At 40.9% G+C, this 23,657-nt stretch overlaps 1 protein-coding gene across 5 annotated transcripts in view; it reads right to left on the bottom strand.

The window, feature by feature from the left end:
* Window positions 1-23,657, bottom strand: part of hecw2b (HECT, C2 and WW domain containing E3 ubiquitin protein ligase 2b) — a 377,012-nt gene that overhangs the window by 193,277 nt on the left and 160,078 nt on the right. For all 5 annotated transcript variants that reach the window (XM_063051950.1, XM_063051951.1, XM_063051956.1 and 2 more), the window contains one exon: window positions 3,979-4,086. In XM_063051950.1, coding sequence (XP_062908020.1) covers window positions 3,979-4,086 — 108 coding nt within the window. The remainder of the gene's footprint in view (window positions 1-3,978; window positions 4,087-23,657) is intronic.

Here is a 23,657-nt window from a genome sequence, read left to right as displayed (position 1 = left end):
TCACAGGAGTTACCACTCAGCGTTGAACTCAATGTAGGACTGCCTTAAGGACTCCAGCTCTGTATTTTTCATCGGGGTTTACTCCCAAAGTCTTCATCATGAGTGGGTATAGCCACAAAGCAGCAGAGGTTTGAGGTCAGAGCTTTCTGTCTCCTAGATGAGCCACCAACCATGGCTAACGAGCACCATCTGCTTGAAACAACTAGTTTTTAAAAGGTGTATGTAACCCACCTTTGTCCCTTCTCCTGTCAATAGAAATAGTTCGGCCAAGCTTAGTAGCTAAGCCACATGTGAAGGCCAGGAGCTGGACTTGGTTGTGAGAAGCTATTTGAAATGAACACCATTGGGAGCCTTTAATAGATAGTGGGAGCTTATCCACACTACCAGCCCTGGCAATGAGAACCTTTCGGAACCCCACTCAATCCATGCCTTTCATAATCTTAGACAGCTCTATCACGTCAACTCCATCCTCCATCACTCGAAAAAGAAAATTTCTATCTTGTACAATGTTTCCTTATAAGGCATTTTCTCTAATCTAAGCATCATCCTGGTAAATCTCTACTGCACCCTCTCTAAAACTTCCACATCTTTCCCATGAGACAACCGATACTCAGATCCAACCAGAGTTTTATAGAGCTGCAACGTTACCTCACGGCTCTTGAAATCAACACCCTATAGGTCTTGTTAACCAGCCTATCAACTTACATGGCAACTTTGAGGGATCTATCAACTCGGACTCAAAGATTGCTCTGCTCCTCCACACTGCTAAGTGTCCTGTCACTTATCCACCTTCAAGTTCAGACTTCCAAAGCGTATCACCTCACACTTTTCCGGATGGAAGTCTATCAGCTATTTCACTGCCCTAGTTTGCATCCCACTGTAACTACAGCAACCTTCCACACTATCCACAACATCACCAACCTTTGTGTTATTTGCAGTCTCAGATTTATAAAAATCACAATGAGCAGAGGCTCCAGAACAGATCACTGCAGAACACTATTTTTAAAACAAACTTCTTCCTCTAACAATTGAAGAAGACAGCAATTTTTAGAAGCAGACAAGGTGGTAACACAACCGTACCTTAGAAAACTTTGGAGGCCCCCGGCAGGTCTGGCAACAGCAATGAGAAAATAAACAGAGATGATTTGTTGAGTTAAGGACCTTTCATAAAAATTGGAAAAGTGGGGAGATATGTATTTTACATTACAAAGAGGAAAGGATGGAGAGGATAAAGGGAATGTCTGTGAAAGGATGCAGACCACAGGTTCCTAGCTAATTGCTACTTAAAAAATAGAAAAGAGAGAGATCCCAAGGTGAAAGTTGAGATGCTGTTCCTCAAGGTTACAATGGCAGTCAAACTGTGAGAAAGTGAGAGATGAATGAGGTATTCAAGTAATAGGAAGCTCTGGGAAACCCTTGCATATTGAGTGCAGACGTTCTGCAAAGTGGTCACGCAATATGCTTTTGGTTTCTCCATTCTAATGTGAGTATTGATGGCTATATATTAAAGTGGAAGAAGTCCAAGTGATTTGCTGCTTCACCTGGAATGACTATTTGGGTCTTAAGGTTGTTGGTAATGAAGAGGTAAAACAGAATGGGTCCAGTATTGGCAAGTTCAAAGACAAGAAAACCTGCAGGTGCCAGACATCCAAGAAATACACACAAAATGCTGGAGGAACTCATCAGGCCAGGCAGCATCTATGAAAAAGAGGAAACAGTTGACATTTCGGGCTGAGACCCTTCATCAGGAATGGAAAAAAGGGATAAGAAATTCGAGCAAGAAGATGGGAGGAGAGGAGTAAGAAGTACGAGGTGGCAGGTGATAAGTGAAACCGGGCGAGGGGGAGAGATTAAGTAAAGAGCTGAGAAGTTGATAGGTGAGAGAGATAAAGGCTGGAGAAGGGGGAATCTGATAGGAGAGGGTGGAAGACCATGGAAGAAGGGGGGAGAACAATTACTGGAATTTGAGAATTTAATGTTCAATATCTCCTTATCTGCCCATTACCTCCCTGGTGCTTTACTCTTTCCCCTTTCCCACTTTCACCTACCACCTTGTACTTCTCCCTCCCCTCCCCCCACCTTCTTGCTCCAACTTCTCATCCATTTTTTCCAGTCCTGATAAACATCGACTATTTCCTCTTTTCCATAGAGGCTGCCTGGCCTGCTGAGTTCCTCCATAATTTTGTGTGTGTTGCATGAGAAGGGAAGTATTTGATGAAGATAAAAGGAAACAGTCTCTTTGGAATACCCAAATAAGAGGAAAGGGGATGATTGTGAACAGAACATTGAAAGTGGGAGAAAATAGTAGCATGAAAGATGAGAATCAGGGGAATCCTATTGTTATTTGGGCTGCAAGGAGAGAGTGTACAATAGCAGAAGTGAGATAAATGGAGGAAACGAAGAGGCCAGTCAACTTTAGCAGAGGCAAAGCTATGGTTGTAAAAAAAAGGGAGGCACCTCAAAGACACTGATGTGGAAGAGTGCAACATGTAGCAGATGCAAAAGTGGCAGATAAACTGGGAGAATGTCACAAAGTCCTTCAGCAAAGTAGTTAGGTAGAAAGTCAAGAGACCTACTGAAGTCAGTGGGCTTACATGAACATTGGCAGCTAACTTAATCCCCAAGATGGAGACAGAGCTATCAAGAAAGCAAACAGAAGTCAGATATGGTCCATATTAAAATGAAGGCAGATGGAAATTGACTCAAAGGGTAATGAAATTTGAGTTTAGTACTAACACAGAGGCATCCCAGTTGTGTCATAAATGTAATGAAACTAAAAAGAGCTAAGGAAGAGGGTTTGAAAAGAACTGAAACAAGGATTGTTTCACATAACCAATGAGGAGACAGACCCATGCCAATTCCCAAAGCTACACCTTTCACTTAGAAAAGGTCAGTGGATTTGAAGAAGTTATTTAATTTAAGAAGGGTTAAAAGAGGATAGTGATGGAAGAAGGTGATTGAGTCTCTGTTCAAGAAAGAAGTGGAAGTCCCCCACACCCTGGGATGAAGGTCCAGGTGGACTAGACATCCATTATGAAGATGAGGTGGCAAGGACCAGGAAATTGGAAACTGAAGGAGATTAGTGATGTGGGACTAGACGAGGAGAGAAGAGTTAAGATAAGAAATACATTCTGTGTGGGCAACAGCAGGCTAAAACAGCGACTCCATTGTACATCTTCAACATCCCACCTCCTGCACACAATACTTTGATTTATAAAGGCCAATGTGCTAAAAGCTTTCTTTACGACCCTATTCCCAGACCTGATCCCTTTGTTCTACCGCACTACCGTTCACTATGCAAGACCTGCCCTGGTTGGTCCTACTGAAACACAACACCTCATACTTGTTTGCATTAAATTCATCTGCCATTCTTCCAGCTGGTGCAGATCCTCTTGGAAGCTCTGATAGTCTTCCTCACTGTCCCCAATCTTGGGGTCATCTGCAATTTTTCTGATCCAGTTAACAATATTATCATACAGATCAGTGATATATATGATAAATAATAATGGACCCAGCACTGATCCCAGTGGCACTCCACTAGTCACATGCCTCCAGTCAGAGAGGCAACCATCCACTACCACTCTCTGGCTTCTCCCTCAAAGCCAATGTCTAATCCAATTTACTACCTCAGCTTGAATGTCAAGAGACTGAAAACTTCATGACCAACCTCCAATGCAGAACCTTGTCAAATCCCTTGCTTGAGTCCATGTAGTCTTGCCTTCATCAACTTTCCTGGATGTTTTAAAGGATTCATTGCCTTTGCCAGTTCTCAAATTATTTTCCTTTCTGATGCTTCTAAAAACCCCCAAAATTTTTTTTATCAACATTTGCAATGTTCCCTTGAGTGACCTAGAATCAAACTTGATTTGATTACATACTGAGAAAGCCAGGGATATTTAGCACCATTAAAAATTTTGTACAAAAGCAGGTTATGTAGTTGCCTTTAGTATCACAAAGTACAAAGAAATTTATTCTTACCCTCCATAAAGTATGGACCAGGCTCAATCCGCCACACAATTTGCCCTTTCTGAGTTCCATTTACACCCCGATTTTTGGAGTCCCAGACATTTCCTGGAGAGATCTCATCTTTAAAAGAAAAAAATAGTGTGTATAAAAAATATTCCTGGAAATGTACAATACATTTACTTTTATCCAGCTAAACTAAAATAGATTTGTAAAGCAGGCATCTAGATAGCAGGAAAATTTTAATCATAAAAACTGCTTTGACAATTGAACAGTTTTTAAGCCTTCAACGAACATTAAGCTTAATAAATGTACAGTGCGCATCTCAATACAGTTCATGTGAAATTATACCCAATGCAATGAATATCCATAATGCAAGATAATACAATTGAAAAAGCAAAATAATTAAATACACTAGTAATTACTTCAAATTCCTTGGCAATGAGGAAGCTGAAAATTGCTTCACTAATATCTATGCATAGTATTTGAATGTAGATATACAAGTAAAAGAAATCAAAACAGCAAAATTAGAATTTCATCAACATAAGTAAAAATAAAAATAATCTACAAAATGATTTCAGATTTTGCAGCACAACCATGAAATTTGTACTAAATTATTTTGTTGATAACAGTCTCTCCCAGACCAAAATCGTAGCGTGCGCACGCACACAATTTCTCTCCCTCTCCTCTAAGCTCCATCAGGGCAGGTCATTACCAGAGAGAGGGAATAAAATACTTCAAAGAAGCCTCAGCAAATTGTTACGTCCTCACTAACTCGTGGGACCCTCTACCTTGTGACCAATCACAATGTAGAAGGAACATCTAGTAAGGCACTGAGAACCTTGATTTGTTTCATCAGGAAGACACAAAACAGCGACAAAAACTTGTTCAGAAACTATCCACCAACCACTGTCCACCACCTCCTGCAATACCTGTGGGTTGCACAATGGCCTGATCATCTGTTTTGAAACCAAGTGGATGCAAGTTGTCCTTGACCCTGAGGGACTGCCCAGGAAGAAGTCCAGAGCGGTACCTACTGCTTTAGATTTGCAATTGTTTCCATGAGCAGCTCCAAGGTGAAAACGTAACAAATATACCTAATTATATTACACTTTCAAATGATTTGAAGAGAAACAAAAACAGGTAGGAATGATGTCTTAATCTCTCTCCTATGTTTCTTCCTAGGGAACTAAAATTCACAATATATCATGTGGGAAATGATAATCAAATCAAGTTTTTGATGACCAAGGTAACCTCAGTCACAAGCTTCTCTCCCAATGGAACTCAAACATTGCATAGTTCTTAACCTCTAAAATTCAAGTAAGACATCAACAATTGCTGCCCAGTGAACTCCACAAGAGTGTCATATTATCTTAGCAAGAGGAAGTGTGGAATAAAGGAGCTTGGAACTTTTTGATCTCCTCTCAAGCCATAAATGAGTGTTGGTTGGCACTGGTGCTTGAGCTCTCAAATGTCAGAGCAGGCAAGTTTGGGAACACTTCAAAAAATAGATACACGGGACATTCTTGATAGGAATTCCCTAGAAAAAAAAATGGTGAAAGTTTTGAGGTGAAAATCTGACTTTACATTTAATACTTTCTCTGCCCTATCCCCATTGCCTGGTAATGTGCTCCCTTTGAAATCTCATTAAACTTGAACCCTTTTCCACAACAGTCTCAGCCCCTAACTGTCTACCGCCACCCCAAAGCACTGCCACAGTCCAACATTTATGAACTTCTCTCTATGGGCCTTTCCAAGGATTCACTGATGTTTACGAGTAACTCTGTTAATCACAACAGGAACCATGGATGTAGAAGATGCTGAAAGCCAATCCACAGTTCAACAATTCAAGTACAGGCTTTTACCATGGACAAGAGGATAAGCAGATTTAATTAGTCAGTTTTCTAAAGAAAATAAGAAATGTAGCCGTTCTTTTCATTTAATTTCACATTTTATACATATGAGATACCTACTACAATACTACTTACTTTTCTTTCCTCTCCAAGAAAATACTGTGATATCCTTACCAGACTATGCTACCCTGCATCCATGTTCTTTGTGTGGAATCTGTCTCAGACACAGTGTTGATTTAAACACTGACTTTACAGAATGTACAAATAGAATCATTAAATAAATCTCATTTTAACAATGCAGCTTCTATTTCAAGAAATATCCTTTGGACAATTTCCCACAGACCTATCCTCATGAAGAAGCAATTCTTTAAAAAAAAGATAGGAAATGAGTAGCCTCAATCTCTTCTATTTGGTAAAAAAAAATCAGGCTTTAAAGGTTAATCCAATCGCATTGACAGTCTGCAACAGAAGACTTTTTCTCTATCTTCTACCGCCCAAAATTATGGTAATTTTTAAAAATGTGAAAGGCAAAAATTGACTATACAAACATTTGGAAATATTGATCCACAATTACCACAGCTCTACAATCAAATATTTGAAAACAGTTATGGCTTGGAGACAGTCTGTTGCTATAATTTTAATGTGATTTAAACCTATCCAGAGAAAATCAACATCCAGTATTTTTGAATTCCAAATTAAAAGTCAGATGCTAAAATGTACCTCTGCTGTCAAAAATGAATGGGTGCCTGTTGCTCAATCCTAAAAATTGCTAATTCATTCAAGAAAATGGTGCTCACCGAGCTTCCAGTTCCTTAGCAGTACTGTGTCCGCATGCTTTTAATTATTCATTGAACAACACAGCAGTTCAGCCTTCATAAGTCACACAGCAAATCTGACAGTGTCTAGGTTTGGTTAAAGTCATCTAAGCAAAAGGAATTTGCCCATTTCCTTTCATAACTATTGATCAAATACTACAAACTTCAGAAGATGTGTTTTATAGAACTGAACTTATAATCTTTCTGCAAAATATAGTCACCATTGTCAAAACTTTTTAAAATAATCTTCAGTTCACCATACATTCTGACACTTAACAATGCAGTGACAATGCTGGAAGAAAATTATCAAAAAAAAAGTCTCTGCACTTACCAGTTTTCGAAGAGGCAAAGGTCAATCTTACAAAGTGAAACCAATGTTAACAGGTAAAAGGAAAGGAGCACAATGACTAGAATGGTGCAATGTACTGGCATCCAGAAATGCAGGCTTTTAATGGGTCAGATCTCACTGATCCTTGCAAGCTCCAAAGGGCAAAGTGAGTCAGCTCCAAGTGGATCATATTCTATCTGAAATCATGTACAAATGGTTCTACAGCAAGCTGGAGGTCAGACGATAGCAAATCTGACCTCCCTCTTCATCAGTGAGTCTAGTGACAGAGTATCAAATCGTTGGAGAGGCTGATTGCACTCTATGTGTATCCCTGAGGACTGGATAGCATAACAAAGACAAGAGAAAAACTGCAAATGCTGGAAACCTGGAACAAAACACAAAAAATGCTGGAGGAACCCAGAAGGTCAAGGAGCAACTATGGAGGGAAATGGGCAGTAAACGTTTTGGGTTGAAACCCTTCATTGGGACTGGAAAGAGCGGAGATAAGCAGTATGAAAGGGATTGGAGCAAAAGTTGGCGGGTGATAGGCGAATTCTGTTGAGTGGAGGAAGACAGCGAGGCAACAGAGGGCGGGAGTAATATCGGAACCTGAGAAGTGATGTGGAAGTGACAAAGGGCTGAAGAAGATAGAAACTGACAAGAAATGACAGTGCACCATGGAATAGATAAGGAGGTGAGAAGGGGAACCATTGGAAGGCGATAGGTAGATTGGGAGGTTGGACAGGGAAAAGAGAAGAGTTAAAGGAACTGTTGGGATACAGGAAAACAAGGATGGAGGGTGGAAAACAGAGGAGAGTGGTTACCAAAGTTAGAGAAATCAATGACTATCCTCTGAGATGGAAATTTAGTTGCAACATACTTCAATAATGCCCACAAATAGGATCATATGATCAACATTTTATACTGTTAACTCTGAAATCCACTCTTTAAACAACTTTGCTGTTCAAGATCCCTGTGCTTTTTCAAAAGCACTCCTCTTTGATCAATCTTCTGTTCATGCAACCAAATACAAATCCTTAAATGATCCAACATTAATCTGATAATATCATTGCGAAGCATCTTTGGTAGATTTTGCGACATTAGAAGTGCCATATAAATGGGAGAGGCTTGCAACTCGAAAACAATTCAGACACTCATTTGAAAAAAAATTAACATGAGCAATCTGGCTCCTGTTCAGTAGCTACCTCAGAAATGAGGTATATAAATAACCGAAGAATCATTTTTAAGCTATAGTACACTGTGATGACATTGAATGTTTGTCAACTCAATGTCTCAAATTCACAGCCAGGAGAATGAAAAGTGGAAGTCTCATTACTTTGCAAGTGCCCCAGACCATTCATACCACAGCATTCATGCACCCACTTCACATCACCTCTCTCAGGGATGCCAAACAAGGACAGAAATCCCATTAAACCTAGTATTTGAACACTGTGCCAAGTAAATTTACCCCTAAAAGAAAACCACCAACAAAAGGAACTTGATGTACACACATCCAGTTTGCAAGAGTCAATGGGACCTCATGCTGCGCTGAGAAAAATGCAGATCAATCAAAAGAATCAGACAGAAAACCTCGTGTCACACCATCATCAGCAGGTGCCATGCCCAGTTTGAGCTTTGACTGCCATGGCCCACACACTCCTGTTTTGGGTCAAGTGGATCAATTCATTGGTATTCATTTCCAGTTCCCTGGCTTCTGTCTCCATCATCGTGTTTGTCTTTGCCTTCCTTTTGCTTTCTTCTCTTCAATCTTTCCCATAATTACTGTGCATTCTAACTCCTCTTTCCTCATCACATGTCCAATGAAGTTACGTTGCCTTTTCATGATCTCATACATTATTTCTCTTTTCGTGCTTGCTCTGTTCATGACATCCTCGTCAGATATTCCTTTCGTCCATGATATTCTTTGCATCCTCCTCAAAAACCACACCTCTTGATGCTTCAAATCGTTTCCTCATGTTACTAGATATTGTCCAACATTCTGAGCCATATAACATAACTGGATAAACGTAACATTTCAGTACTCTGAGGCGGGTTGTCATGCCTGTTTATTATTGGTAAGTATACTGTTCATTCTCGTAAAGGTATCTTTTGCCATCCCTATTCTTCTTTTGATGTCCATGTCGCACCTTCCATCTAATGTCACCCAGCTTCCTAAGTAGCAAAAGTTCTGTACTTGTTTTATGTCTTCCCCATTTATTCTCAGCTGCAGATAGGATTCTCCTTCTTTTTGGATATCACCGTACATTCTATCTTTTTGCAATTGATAGATAGACCCATTTTTGCACTTTCTTCAACAACTATATCAATAAGTTTTGTAGTTCTTCCTCCGTACTTGCAATTAACACAGTGTCATCCGCATATCTGAAATTATTGATGTTTTCACTGCCAACTTTGATTCCCAAGATATCTCTTATTTTTTGTAATATTGTTTCACTGTACACATAAAACAAATCAGGGGAGAAAACACAGCCTTGTCTAACACCTCTCTTGATTTTCTAGTCTTCCAGCGGCAGTTTGTTCCCAGTACAGATTTCTGATTAGGCAGAGGTCTTTCGAATCTAGATCTAGAGCTTCCTGTAATATTTCAAATAACTTATTGTGCTTCACTTTATCAAATGCTTTTGTGTAGTCGATAAAACAAACACATACACATTTGGAAAATACTTCCCCATATTGACCAAGTGAACTTCAATTTACAAATCCAGTGATATTATTGAATTTAAGTAAATTATCAACAAGAAGAGACAGGATTGGTCACAAAATGTTTGACAATGATAAACACCAAGACATAGCATTATTTACTTGTAACTTGCAGAGCATAGGTGACACAGATATGCAAAAAAGCACTTCTCCTTCATGGAACTTCTGGTAGTAACTACAATAATCAGGACTAGAAGCAATCAGGTTACTTTATTCAGTTTGATTGGTATTTTCATGTTATTTCTAATTTGAGGCATTCCCACCATCCTTTCCACCTGATGCAGCTGACCTTTCAAGCTACAAGAAGTTTTCTCCACTGCACTTGGCCAGGAGAGAATCATACTACAAGGGACTGTTTATTTTATCTCTATATATTATCAAGAGTTTAAACACATATTGCAATAACACTGACTTTCGTTGAATTCCCATTTCAATTAATCCACTTGTGACACCAACCGAATCAACTCAAGACTTACATTAATAGTCAAGAGATGCAGCAGATATCACAAACCACAAAGCATACCAATTTGTTTTCTTATAGGCAGCAGAATAATTCCTTGCAATTTACAAAACTGCAATAGATCCTCAATGATTCTATTGTTTCTTTTTATTTACTGTGAATGCCCAAAAGGAAATGAATCTCAGGGTTGTATATCATGACATATATGCATTTTGATAATAACTTTACTTTGAACTTTAAAATGCTCACTTCCATTGTGAGAAGTGGCTATCAGTAATGAAAAGACAATGGTAATACACTGTGGGCTATCACAGACCCAAAAAATTCAGAACCTTCAAGAAATATGAAAAATGCAAGAGAAACAGCCAGGACCTGACACATGCATCAATGGTGCATCTTTCATTTTAAAAATTGTTGAGACTGGTGATGGTTTTCACTGCTTTCCTTTCCATTTCAATCCTACAGCCAGCTAGGAGGGCAGAAACTAAAACACATATAGCTGGTTGTGCATTCACATCAAAAGCAGGTTACAATTTAATACAAACTGTTATGCTGTTTTCACCACTTGAATCCATCCAAAAAGTTGCAATATTCCCAGACTTTTTTGAAAATCCAGTTAAGTAAATAAAGCATTTTCACGGAAAATGCTGCTTAAATTCGGCAGATTGTGCTGCATTGATGAAAAGAGAAAAAGAGTCATCTTTCAGCTTGAGGACTCTTCATCAGAACAGAGGAAGTGAATTTTAAATGCAGAGAGGGTGGGGGGAATGAGTCTGATGGGATGAGGTTAGGGTGGCTAAAGTAATTCTAGTACTTTCAGATTTCACACATCTGCAGTTCTTTTTGATTAACTCAGCATTTTTACCCATTTTATTGAGCAGGTAGAAAGGTAACAAAATAGTCCCCAAGCAATACCCAATTCCCAAGGGATACTGACTTTAGGTGACAGAAGGACATTCGTTTCCCAGCTTTTACACTATACAGACACAACACGCTACTAAAATAAATAGGAAACACCCACATTGTGCATATTACCTCTGTGAGAATACTGCCATAAATCTGGGGATCAGACCTAATACTCAAGTTCACATCCCTTCCCAGTCTGAGATTCTGTTTATTTCCACACATGATCACATTAAAATGAGCTATGGATTGACCTTTACAAGAAGTTGTCACATTATGTAGTCATTCTTCCTGTACCTATTGTTAAAGAAGAACCCAGACTTTCTCTCATTGCAGAGACATATCTGGCTCCAGATATATTTTCACATTGGTGCAAAATCCATCTGGAATTCCTCATTTCCTGCAAAACAGTTGATAATAAGTAGTCCTTTGCCCTACAATTTTCAGACTCGAGATTTTCAGCAGCAGAACAAATACTACACTTTTGCAATGGGTACCCTAATCAGAGAGAATCGCCAAAACATACAACATAGAAAACAAGTCCTTACACCCAACTTATTCATGCCAACCATCATGCCCATCTTTGCTAATACCACTTTTTCAAAGTTGCCACGTGTCCCTCTACTCTCTTCCAAGAATCTGGCCAAGAGCCTTCTGTAAGCTCTTTCCTCCAAGTGAAAAACTTGCCCTGAGATCGCTCTTAAATTTCTTCCTTTTCACCATGAACTAGTTCTAGACTCCCCTAACCTGGGGAAAAGATTCTATGCTCCTCATCATTTTGCAAATCCCTATGAGGTCACCCCTCAGCTTCTTACATTCTAGTGTGAATAAACCCAGCCTATCACCTTATAACAACAGCTCTCCATTCCAGGCAACATCATAATACATCTCTTCTAAAATCTCTCTGTGGTCACTACATCTTTCCTGTGAAGCAGTAAACAGAGCTGTACACAATACTCTTAAGTGCCATCAAACTAACATTTCATACAATTGCAACAATGGTGTCCCAACCCTAAATGCCTTGGCCCATGAAGGCAATCATGCCAAATATATTTTTTATATACCCTGTCTACCTGTGTCCCACTTTCAGAGTTATGGACTTGCACCTGAAAGACTTTATACCCATCAATATTCCTAAGATCCCTGCCATTTACTTTATATGTCTGAATTTCATTTGATTTCTCAAAGTGCATTAACTCACACTAACTTCTATCTGAATTCTGTCTGAAACCACTCCACCATCTGACCTATCCAGCTGCACCTTTAAACAATCTTCTTTGCTATCTATGACTCAACCAATTTTTGAGTAATCTGTAAACTTAGCAAACACATTCACATCCTATAGTCATAGTCATACTTTATTGATCCCGGGGGAAATTGGTTTTCATTACAGTTGCACCATAAATAATTAAATAGTAATAAAACCATAAATAATTAAATAGTAATTTGTAAATTATGCTAGGAAATAAGTCCAGGACCAGCCTATTGGCTCAGGGTGTCTGACCCTCCAAGGGAGGAGTTGTAAAGTTTGATGGCCACAGGAAGGAATGACTTCCTATGACACTCTGTGTTGCGTCTCGGTGGAATGAGTCTCTGGCTGAATGTACTCCTGTGCCCAACCAGTGCATTATGTAGTGGATGGGAGACATTGTCCAAGATGGCATGCGACTTAGACAGCATCCTCTTTTCAGACACCACCGTGAGAGAGTCCAGTTCCATCCCCACAATATCACTGGACTTATGAATGAGTTTGTTGATTCTGTTAGTGTCTGCTACCCTCAGCCTGCTGCCCCAGCACACAACAGCAAACATGATCGCACTGGTCACCACAGACTCATAGAACATCCTCAGCATTGTCCGGCAGATGTTAAAGGACCCCAGTCTCCTCAGGAAATAGAGACAGCTCTGACCCTTCTTGTAGACAGCCTCAGTATTCTTTGACCAGTCCAGTTTATTGTCAATTCGTATCCCCAGGTATTTGTAATCCTCCGCCGTGTCCACACTGACCCCCTGGATGGAAACAGGGGGTCACCAGTACCTTAGCTCTCCTCAGGTCTACCACCAGCTCCTTAGTCTTTTTCACATTAAGCTGCAGATAATTCTGCTCACACCATGTGACAAAGTTTCCTACCATAGCCCTGTACTCAGCCTCATCTCCCCTGCTGATGCATCCAACTATGGCAGAGACATCAGAAAACTTCTGAAGATGACAAGACTCTGTGCAGTAGTTGAAGTCCAAGGTGTAAATGGTGAAGAGAAAGGGAGACAAGACAGTCCCCTGTGGAGCCCCAGTGCTGCTGATCACTCTGTCGGACACACAGTGTTGCAAGCACACATACTGTGGTCTGCCAGTCAGCTAATCAAGAATCCGTGACACGAGGAAAGCATCCACTTGCATCGCTGTCAGCTTCTCCCCCAGCAGAGCAGGGCAATTCTCTCCATGGTCTTCATGATGTGGGAGGTCAATGCCACCGGTCTATAGTCATTGAGGCCGCTGGGGCGCGGCGTCTTCGGCACAGTTATCCTAGTCAGTTACATACATTAGAAACAACAAGGTTCCCAGCACTGATCTCTGACTTCCATTCAGAAAAGATATTAATCCAAAACTATGCTCTGCCTCCTATTACCCAACAAAGTTTGGATCCAGTCCATCATCATTCCTTGGATGCCTTGTGCCTTAACCTTATTTATCTTATATTTATTTAGAGATACAGCACAGTTACAAGCTCTCTCAGCCCAACAGGCCTGTGCCACCCAATTACACCCATGTGACACATTAACCTACTAACACATATGTCCCACATTTGGAATGTGGGAGGAAACCAGAGCACTCGGAAGAAACCCACGCAGTCATGGGGATAATGTACAAACTTTCAGAGAGCAGCAGAAATGAACTTGGATTGCTGCCGTTGTAATAGTGTACTGTTGGTGGTGGCATCTGCTAATCTTGCGAGACCATGGATCGGCGCCTGGAGTGTCCTCTCCAGGGTGCAGGCCTGGGCAAGGTTGTATGGAAGACCGGCAGTTGCCCATGCAGCAAGTCTCCCCTCTCCATGACACCGATGTTGTCCAAGGGAAGGGCAAGGGCCGATACAGCTTGGAACCAGTGTTGTCGCAGGAGTTGTCAGGACGAGCTTGAAGGCAGCCTCGGACTGCCTTACGGACTCCAGCTCCAGATTTGTCCTCAGGGTTTACTCCCAAAGCCTTTCCCATGAGTGGGCATGGCTGCAAGGCAGCGGTGGTTTGAAATCAAAGTTTTCCCTCTCTTAGACTGCCTTCCCAGGCTGACGAGCTCCATCTACCATGCTATAATCACTATGGTAATGTGATGCCCTATATGGAACCACCGACCATGCAAGATCTTGAAAGAAGCCTTAAAGTCCACATAGCCAACATCGACCACCCTGCCTTTGTCAGTCTTGATTACCTCCTCAAAAACTCCATTACATTGATGAGAAATTACCTCCCCTGCATAAAACTCTGCTGCCTCCTGCTAATAAGGAAATGTAGAGATATATGATCATCTTTTAAAGTGACTTAAACCCCATATTACATTCTACTTCTGAAATATCTTTTCAAATCATACTAGATTTTTGACTTCCAGTTCAAGAAGAAAGATGAAGCCAATTACACTGATTATTAAAGTACACCACACAAGCAGTGTACCACATTAGCTTCCCTGCAAGAATTGACCTTCTGGGTTTCATGTGTACTCGTCACCCTCTGAAAAGCTGCCCAGTTGACCAATGTCAGTTTGGAACACTCAAACACCAAGTGAAGATTAGGATGCATTTTGCAAAAAGCAATCCTTTCCTTGCCTCACTCCAAATGGGAATACTGTATTCTCAGTAATTCCAGTAAATGACGTGGTGTTTCCACCTGCCTGGGAGGGAATGGAGGTTGACAGAGGTGCTGTGCTGAAGGAGATCAATAACCAGAGGAAACAGATGTAAGGTAATCAAAACCAAAGAGAAGATGAGAGGAATATGTTTTACACAGTGTGTTCTTATAATCTGTAAGTTGCTAGCTGAAATGATTTTCAAAGCAAATTCAACAGCAACTTCCAAAAGCAAATTGGATATATCTTTGGTAGGAAACATTTTCAGCCTTATGGAGAAAAGGATTAAAACTAATTTAACAGCTCTTTCAACAAGCCAGAACAGAAATCATCACATTTTGAGCAAGTACACTCCATTAATCCACATTTCCTCATACTCATGCAGGGCACCCCAAGGTATCCTTGTTAGACTGTGGTCAGCTAATTCACTATGCACTAAGGAACCAATCTTGAACCTACCTGAAATATCTACCATTGGAATAAGTTCAGTCATGAGGAGATCCCAGACAAAATATGGGGGGTACAAACTGTACTTTGGAACCTTACCTTTACTAACCCTGGTTCATTTAAAACCTAGAAAGGTACTGATTCAGTAGACCCTGGATTTCACACTAAATCCAGCAGTTAAATGTGGTTCCAAAATAGCTAAAGCAAACATAATTTACAAATTTCCATTCAAAAATCCATCAAGTGTTCTACATATTCTCAAAACAGGCTCCTTTGCATAGGAGATGAATGAAGTGAACACATATCCAATGCCAATCAAGGAAATTCCTAAAATACTGAGAAACTGAACGTTTATTTATTCCCTACATACACAATTTTTCTGCAAGCATACACTTTCCTGAAACCACCCTGGTATGAAAGATCCATGCTGAAGAAATGCAGAGACAAGACTTTGAACTAAACTTTATGAACAGTGTTTCCTATTCTCTCTGAGCCACCTGCTGAGTTTTAAGAAGGAATTCATGATCGTGACTCATGCTAGAAATTTAAGAGGTTGTCAATATGCCAAGCCTCTAATCGAAAAGTCAGTCGTTCTATCTTTAGACCTCAAACAAATAGCAGTTTCATTTAGTAAGATTAAAACCCTTTAAAATCATGATAATATCTGCCATGCCCAGACTCATCTATTTCAATTCACACAGAGGCTTCTTCCAAAGCAGTTATAGAAACTGGGCTGTTCACTAAATATGATTCAAGCACAGGATTTCTGTTGTCTGCAAGTTTTTAAATAGGGTTGTTATCTGTGCCAGAACTCTGAAATTGTCTGTTTTTAAAAAAAAATCAGACAAAGAGGAGCACTACATTAAATGCTGGAAATAAATACTGATAGAATTTAATTCATAATTATGATATTCATAAATATAAATATTCTGTAAGCTAATTTGGACAAATATTTTACTTCAAAATCAATTACCTTCATTCCAAAGCAATATACCGCCCCACTCCATTGCTAATGTGCATTTATTTTCCCATCATGCTAGTTTATAAACATTTATAATTTTATTTCAGGAAGGTCTATTCTAAACCTTCATAGAGAATATTAACTTACCATAACTCATCATTTGCTGACTACAACTTCTGTAGAAAATTAACATTAAGCCATGTGCCACAAAGAACTAATAAATATGGATAGGAGATGATTATCACCAAGTAATAATCAAGTAACGGGAGCAGTGTCTCTCTACCTCAATAAAATCCAGCAATATTTCATTTTTCTTCTGTTTCCAACACACAAATATTATATCTAACTTGAAAATTGAGTGTTCAGGAAAATTCTTACCCTTGTGAACAAACATTATTTCCCACCAAGGATGCCCTGCATTTCCTCTCTCAGCCCACTTACAGATGTCTGGAAGGATACATGCAGATAAAGCAAGGAACTAGGAGGTAAACAAATCAAACAAAAATCGAGCTATTTTAATCAAAACCAAACTGCTTTACTGGTTCTTCAGAGAAAGACATGTAAACCACATTTCAACACCAGAGGCTTTGAAAGTTCTCACAAAGCCTCACAGGATATAACAGCTCCATTCTATTCAGCTTCCTTCCTTTAGATTTCCACATATCGCCCATGTCTAATAACAACCCAAACTCATAGAAGGCTTATCCATCATTATTTCCACTGCTCCATAGATTCCATTCACAGGAAAGGTGAGCAAGGTGCATGGAATGGGAAGAAAAAACAGCTATGTTAAGATCCTTTTTGATCATTTCAATGTTCAAAGTAAATTTATTATCAAAGTACATATATGTTACCATATACAACCCTGAGATTCATTTTACTGTGGGCATACTCAATAAATCTATAACAGCATAATAATCAAATAATCAATGAAAGACTGGACCAACTTTGGAATTCAATCAACATGCAAAAGGCAACAAACTGTGCAAATATTAAAAGAAACAAATAATAATAAATAAGCAATAGATATTGAGAACATGAGATGAAGAGTCCTTGAAAGTGAGTCTAATAGGTAGTGGGAACATTTTAATGATGGCACCAGTGAAGTTGAGTGAAGCTATCTTTTTGGTTCAAGAGCCTGATGGTTGAGGGGTAGTGACTGTTCCTGAACCTGGTGGTGTGAGTCCTGAGGCTCCTGTACCTTCTTCCTGATGGAAGCAGCAAATTGCTCTTCCAACTCCTGTCCCACCATTTTACTCTCATGCAAATGGTGTAAAAAATTTTGCTAACAAAGAGTGGTCTATAAAGAATGGGACACTGATCACCAACAGGTTATGAAACATGAGTACACTCGCCACTCATTGTGTAGGCTTCTACTTAGGTTGACAGTGTAAAATTTACATGGACAAATCAGCTTCTACAACCCTCCCAACTTTTACACCCAATGACATCAAGCTGTTTATCTCTGTAGATTAGAAGCCTCAGATCATTTAAATTGTCGGTCTAAACTTTCCTTTAACAGGGCGTGTATTACAAAGCTCCTCTGCTAGAAAAGTGATGGAATATTGAACCATTAAGGTTCCTTCTATCTACTTTCATTCCTTCTGCTCTCAGCTGCATATAGAAGATCCCAAAACATTACTAAAGGGAGAGGTACAGAAGGTCTCATGAAGGATAATCTTATCCTTTACCCAACACAATAAAGTAACTTATTTAGCCATTTACTTCACTAAAATAAAGCAGAAAAAGCTGGAAATACTCAACAGGTTATTCATGAAAAGAGAAACAAAACATTTCAAGTAAAAGACACATTATCAAATTAAGTGTCGTCAGTCTGAAAGGTTAAGTCTGTTTAACTTTCCACAAACCCTACACAGCCTTCTAAGTATTTCCAGTACTTTCTAATTTCATTCCACCTTCCCCTACCCACGGCTGTGCTACTTAATGGCCTCCCTCTAACCTCTTGGGAGATGTTCTGATGTCAGCCTCCGAAACAGAGATTACAGGGTGACCAGATGCTCTGGGTACACAGGTATAATTTTATTCTCTCTTTAAAGTGTGCATAAAAGGCATAGAACTCGTCGGGGAGTGAAGCATCACTGCCAATTACGCTGCTAGTTTCGCCTCATAAGAAATAATGGCATTCAGAGTCTGCCACTGCTGACGAGCATCCAATTGTGTCTCTAACTTCACAGGGAATTGCCTTGGCACCTCATGATAGCCTTCCATAGGTCATACCTAAATTTATTGTAGGGTTCTGGATTGCTGACTTTAAATGCACACAGATCTAGCCTTTATTAGGAGCTTGGGCTGATTTGCTACTTCAGCAAAGACTCAAGCAAAATTTCCCATCTGGTACATGCACAGGATTGTAAGACACTTCTGACAGTCATGTACTCTATCATGAGCACAAGCTCCCCCCGCCCCATCAAGAATATCTTCAAAAGGCAATGTCTCCAGAAGATGGCATCCATCATGAAAGACTCACCATCCTGGGCATGCCCCCTTCTTATTATTCCCATCAGGGAAGAGGTACAGCACAATGCTTTAGGAACAGTTTCTTCCCTTCTGTCATCAGATTTCATAACAGTCCATGAACTCATGAACCTACATCACCAATCTTCGTATTTATTTACTTTTTTAAAAAATTGTTACTTATAGTAAATATGTTATGCCTGCACTGTACTGCCGCCACAAAACCAACAAATTTCACCAAACACAAGGAAATCTGCAGATGCTGGAAATTCAAGCAACACACACAAAAAATGCTGGTGAAGGCAGCAGGCCAGGCAGCATCTATATGAAGAGGTACAGTCGACGTTTCGGGCCGAGACCCTTCGTCAGGACGAACTGAAGGAAGAGTTAGTAAGAGATTTGAAAGTGGGAGGGGGAGGGCTGGAGCCAAGAGCTGGACAGGTGATTGGCAAAAGGGATACAAGGCTAGAGAAGGGAGAGGATCATGGGACGGGAGGCCTAGGGAGGAAAAAAGGGGGTGGGGAGCTCAGAGGATGGAGAGCAGGCAAGGAGTTATAGTGAGAGTGACAGAGGGAGAAAAGAGAGAGAGAGAGAGAGAGAGAAAAGGGAAAAAATAAAAAATAATAAGGGATGACTAATTTATTTTTTATTTTTCCCCTTTTTTTTTCTATTTATCAATGAACTTCCAAAATGTAAATGTTTTTTCTCACCAAAATATACTACCTTACATCTACCTCTATGGATTAGAATATTTAACACAAATTGTCTACTGAATTATTTCCACTATTTTTAAAATGACAAAGAATATGTCATGGATAACAAAAGAATTTTTGTGTTCAACCAACAAAACCAATTGAATCTCAACTACGTCCCTTATAACATCAACTGTCAGCACTATTTCAATCAATATTTGTATGAATACTAATACTCAAGTCACTCAAAAATGAAATGCACAGAGAATAACAGGTAAGCATCAAGTATTTCAGGCTTGCACAGACACCAAACAAAATTTCCCACCTGGCATACAGAATGAAAACATCTCTTACAGTATCAAGGCTGTTCATGACAAGAAAAAACGAGATTTGGGAAAAATGAATGTAGTCCCAATATATTTTTGGCAAACTAAGTCTTCATCAATAGATAAATGCACAGAGTGTCAAAATCCAACTGCTCTCCATGGAACAATCACTTCTGTCAACAGGTAGTGGAGATTCTGCATGTTATCATGCAAGATTTTGCAGGTTAGCAGGTGGTCATTTGAAACTGGGGTGTAAATGAACTTCAGAAGACCATAAGATATAGGTGTAGAATTAGGTGACTTAACCCATCGAGTCTGCTCTGCCATTTCATCATAACTGATCCATTTTCCCCCTCAAATCCAATCTCCTGCCTTCTCGCCGTATCCCTTCATACCCTGACTAATCAAGAATCTATCACCCCCTACTTCAAATTTACCCAATGACTTGGCTGCCACAGACACCTGTGGCAATGAATTCCACAGATTCACCATTCACTAGCTAAAGGAATTCCTCATTTCCATTCGAAAAGGATGTTCCTCTATTCTGAGGCTGTGTCCTCTGGTCCGAGACTTTCCCACCATAGGAAACATCCTCTCCAAATCCACTATATGGAGACCTTTAAATATTCAATAGGTTTCAATGAGGTCACCCCTCATTCTTCTGAATTTCAGTGAGAACGGGCCCAGAGCCATTAAACGTTCTTCATGTGTCAAGCCATTCAATTCTGGAGTCATTTTTGTGAACCTCCTTTGAACCTTCGCCAATGTCAGCACATCCTATCTTAGATTTGGGGGACTAAAACTGCTCACATTACTCCAAGTGAGGCCTCACCGGTGCTTTATAAAACCTCAACATTACATCCTTGCTTTTATATTTTAGTCCTCTTGAAATGAATTTGCCTTCTTCACCACCAACTCGACCTACAAATTAACCTTTCAGGAATCCTGCACGAGGATTCCCAAGTACTTCTGCATCTCAAATGTTTGAATTTTCTCTCCATTTGGAAAATACCACTTTCATTTCTTCTATCCTATACTGTATTCCCTCTGCCACTTCTTTGCCCATTCTCTTCCTAATCTGTCTATGTCCTTCTGTAGCTTCTCGACTTCCTCAAAGCTATCTGCCCCTCCACCTATCTTTGTATCGTACGCATACTTGGTCAAGAAGCCATCAATTCTATTATCCAAACTATTGACGTACGACACAAAAAGCAGTCTCAACACAGGTCTTGTGTAACACCAGCCAACCAGAAAAGGCTCCCTTATTCCCACTCTTTGCATCCTGCCAATCAGCCATTGCTTTATCCATGATAGGATCTTTCCCATAATACCATGGGCTTGTAACATGTTAAGCAGTCTCATGTGTGGCACCTTGTCAAATACCTTCTGAAAATCCAAGTACACAACATCAACTGATTCTCCTTTGTCTATCCTACTTGATTTTTCATCAAATAATTCCAACAGATCTGTCAGGCAGGATTTCCCCTTAAGGAAACCATGCTGACCACAGCCTATTTTATTGTGCGACTCCAAGTACCCCGAACCCACGTCCTTGACCATTGACTCCAGCATCTTCCCAACCACTAAGTCAGACTAACTGGCCTATAATTTCCTTTTTTCTGCCTGTCTCCCTTCTTGAAGAGTGGAGTGACATTACAATTTTCCAGTCCTCTGGAACCATGCCGGAATCAATTGATGCTTAAAAGATCATTACTAATGCCTCCGCAAAGTCTTCAGCCGCCTCTTTCAGAATCTTGCGATGTGTACCATCTGGTCCAGGTGACATCTACCTTCAGACCTTTCAGTTTTCTCAAGAACCTTCTCCCTAGTTATGGCAACATCACTCACGTCTGCCCCCTGACATTCTCAAACTTCCAGCATACTGCTAGTGTCTTTCACAGTGTTGTTGTTGTTCGTCCTTTGTAGTCGAAGATGACCATGGCTTCAAAGTCAAATGGGAGATTGGTGGCTGTGGATCCAGAGGTGACTGATGAGGCCAATCCGGGCCCTGAAGGCTTGCCCACATGTGGGACACAAGTGGGTGGGTGCTGTCGTGACAGTGGATGCTGCTCGGGCCTTGCGCACAGCATGCTTTCGTTGTGCCTCGATGATGCGCCTGACTTCAGCTGCACGGGCTCCTGTGGTGATCTTGCTGCGCCAAGCTGGACGGTCGAGGGCAAGCGTCTCCCACGTGTTGATGTCGACACCCAGGCCTTTGAGGGACGCTTTGAGGCAGTCTTTGTAATGTTTCTTCTGCCCCCCGGCTGAGCGCTTGCCCTGACACAGTTCTCCGTACAGCAGCTGCTTAGACAATCGGCTGTCTGGCATTCTGACCACATGTCCAGCCCACTGGGCTTGGGCTTTCAGCAGGAGGGTGTAGACACTGCAGAGCCCAGCTCGTTCCAGGATTTCCATGTCGGGGACTTTGTCCTGCCACCTGATGTGGAGGAGTCTGCGGAGACAGCTCAGGTGAAAGTAGTTGAGCTGTTTGGCGTGTCTGCTGTAGACAGTCCAGGTCTCGCTGGCGTAAAGGAGGGTGGTAAGAACCACTGCACAGTAGACCTTCAGCTTGGTGGCAAGGCTGAGTCCTGTCCGCTTCCAGACGTTCTCACGGAGTCTCCCAAAGGCGGCGCTGGCTTTAGCAATCCTGTTGTTGACCTCAGCGTCTATATTCACTGCGCGAGAGAGTATGCTGCCTAGGTAGGTGAAGTTGTCGACTGCCTGGAGGTTCTGGCCCTTCACTGTGATGCGTGGCTCCTGGTATGGCTTTCCTGGGGCAGGCTGGTACATAACTTCGGTCTTTTTGGTGCTGATAGTGAGTCCGAAGTTGTCACAGGCTTGTGAGAAGCAGTCCATTTCACGCTGCATCTCCTGCTCTGTGCTGGCGTTGAGTGCGCAGTCATCAGCAAACAAGAAGTCTCTAATAACAGTCTCTCGCATCTTTGTAACTGCCTGCAGGCGCCTAAGGTTGAACAACCTGCCGTCAGTTCTGTACCTGACGTGGATTCCTTCTTTGTAGTTACGGAAGGCATCTGTCAGCATGGCAGAGAATACCATACTGAACGGAGTCGGGGCAAGAACGCGGCCTTGTTTGACGCCATTTGTCACTGGGAAGGCCTCCGACTCATCGCCATCATCCAGAACTTTCACCACCCGGATTGGCCTCATCAGTCTTTCACAGTGAAGACTGATGCAAAATATTTATTCAGGTCATCCGCTATTTCCTTGTCCCCCATAACTACCTCTGCAGCATCATTTCTAGTGATCTGATATCTACTTTCACCTCTCTTTTACACTTTTTATGTCTGAAGAAAATTTCAGTATCCTCATTACTGAGTAGCTTAAGGTATTAACATTTCCTTCTTTACGACTTTTATTTACCTTCTGTTGATTTTTAAAAGCTTTCCAATCCTCCAATTTCCCACTAATTTTTGTTCAATTATATGCCCTCTCTTTGGCTTTTATGTTGGCTTCGACTTCTCCTGTCAGCCACGGTTGTGTCATCCCGCCTTTAGAATACTTCTTCCTCTTTGGGATGCATAGATCCTGCGCCTTCCGAATTGCTCCCAGAAATTCCAGCCATTGCTGCTCTGCCATCATCCCTGCCAAGCATTCCTTTCCAATCAACTTTGGCCAGCTCCTCTCTCATACCCCTGTATTCCCCTCTACTCCACTGCAATACTGATACATCCGACTTTAACTTCCTTTCACATAGGCTGATGAATCTCACAAATGGCTACAGATGAACCATGGAGAGCATTCTAACTGGTTGCATCGCCATCTGGTATGGAAGGGGCCACTGCACAAGATCGGAAAAAACTGCGGAAAGGAATAACCCTGCCAACTCCATCATGGTCTCCCGTCTCCCGAGCATC

This window comes from Mobula hypostoma, chromosome 6, assembly GCF_963921235.1.
Source record: "Mobula hypostoma chromosome 6, sMobHyp1.1, whole genome shotgun sequence".
Taxonomy (NCBI): Eukaryota; Metazoa; Chordata; class Chondrichthyes; order Myliobatiformes; family Myliobatidae; genus Mobula; species Mobula hypostoma.
Note: the sequence above shows the minus strand (reverse complement) of the source record. Positions and strands in the feature narration are given on the sequence as shown.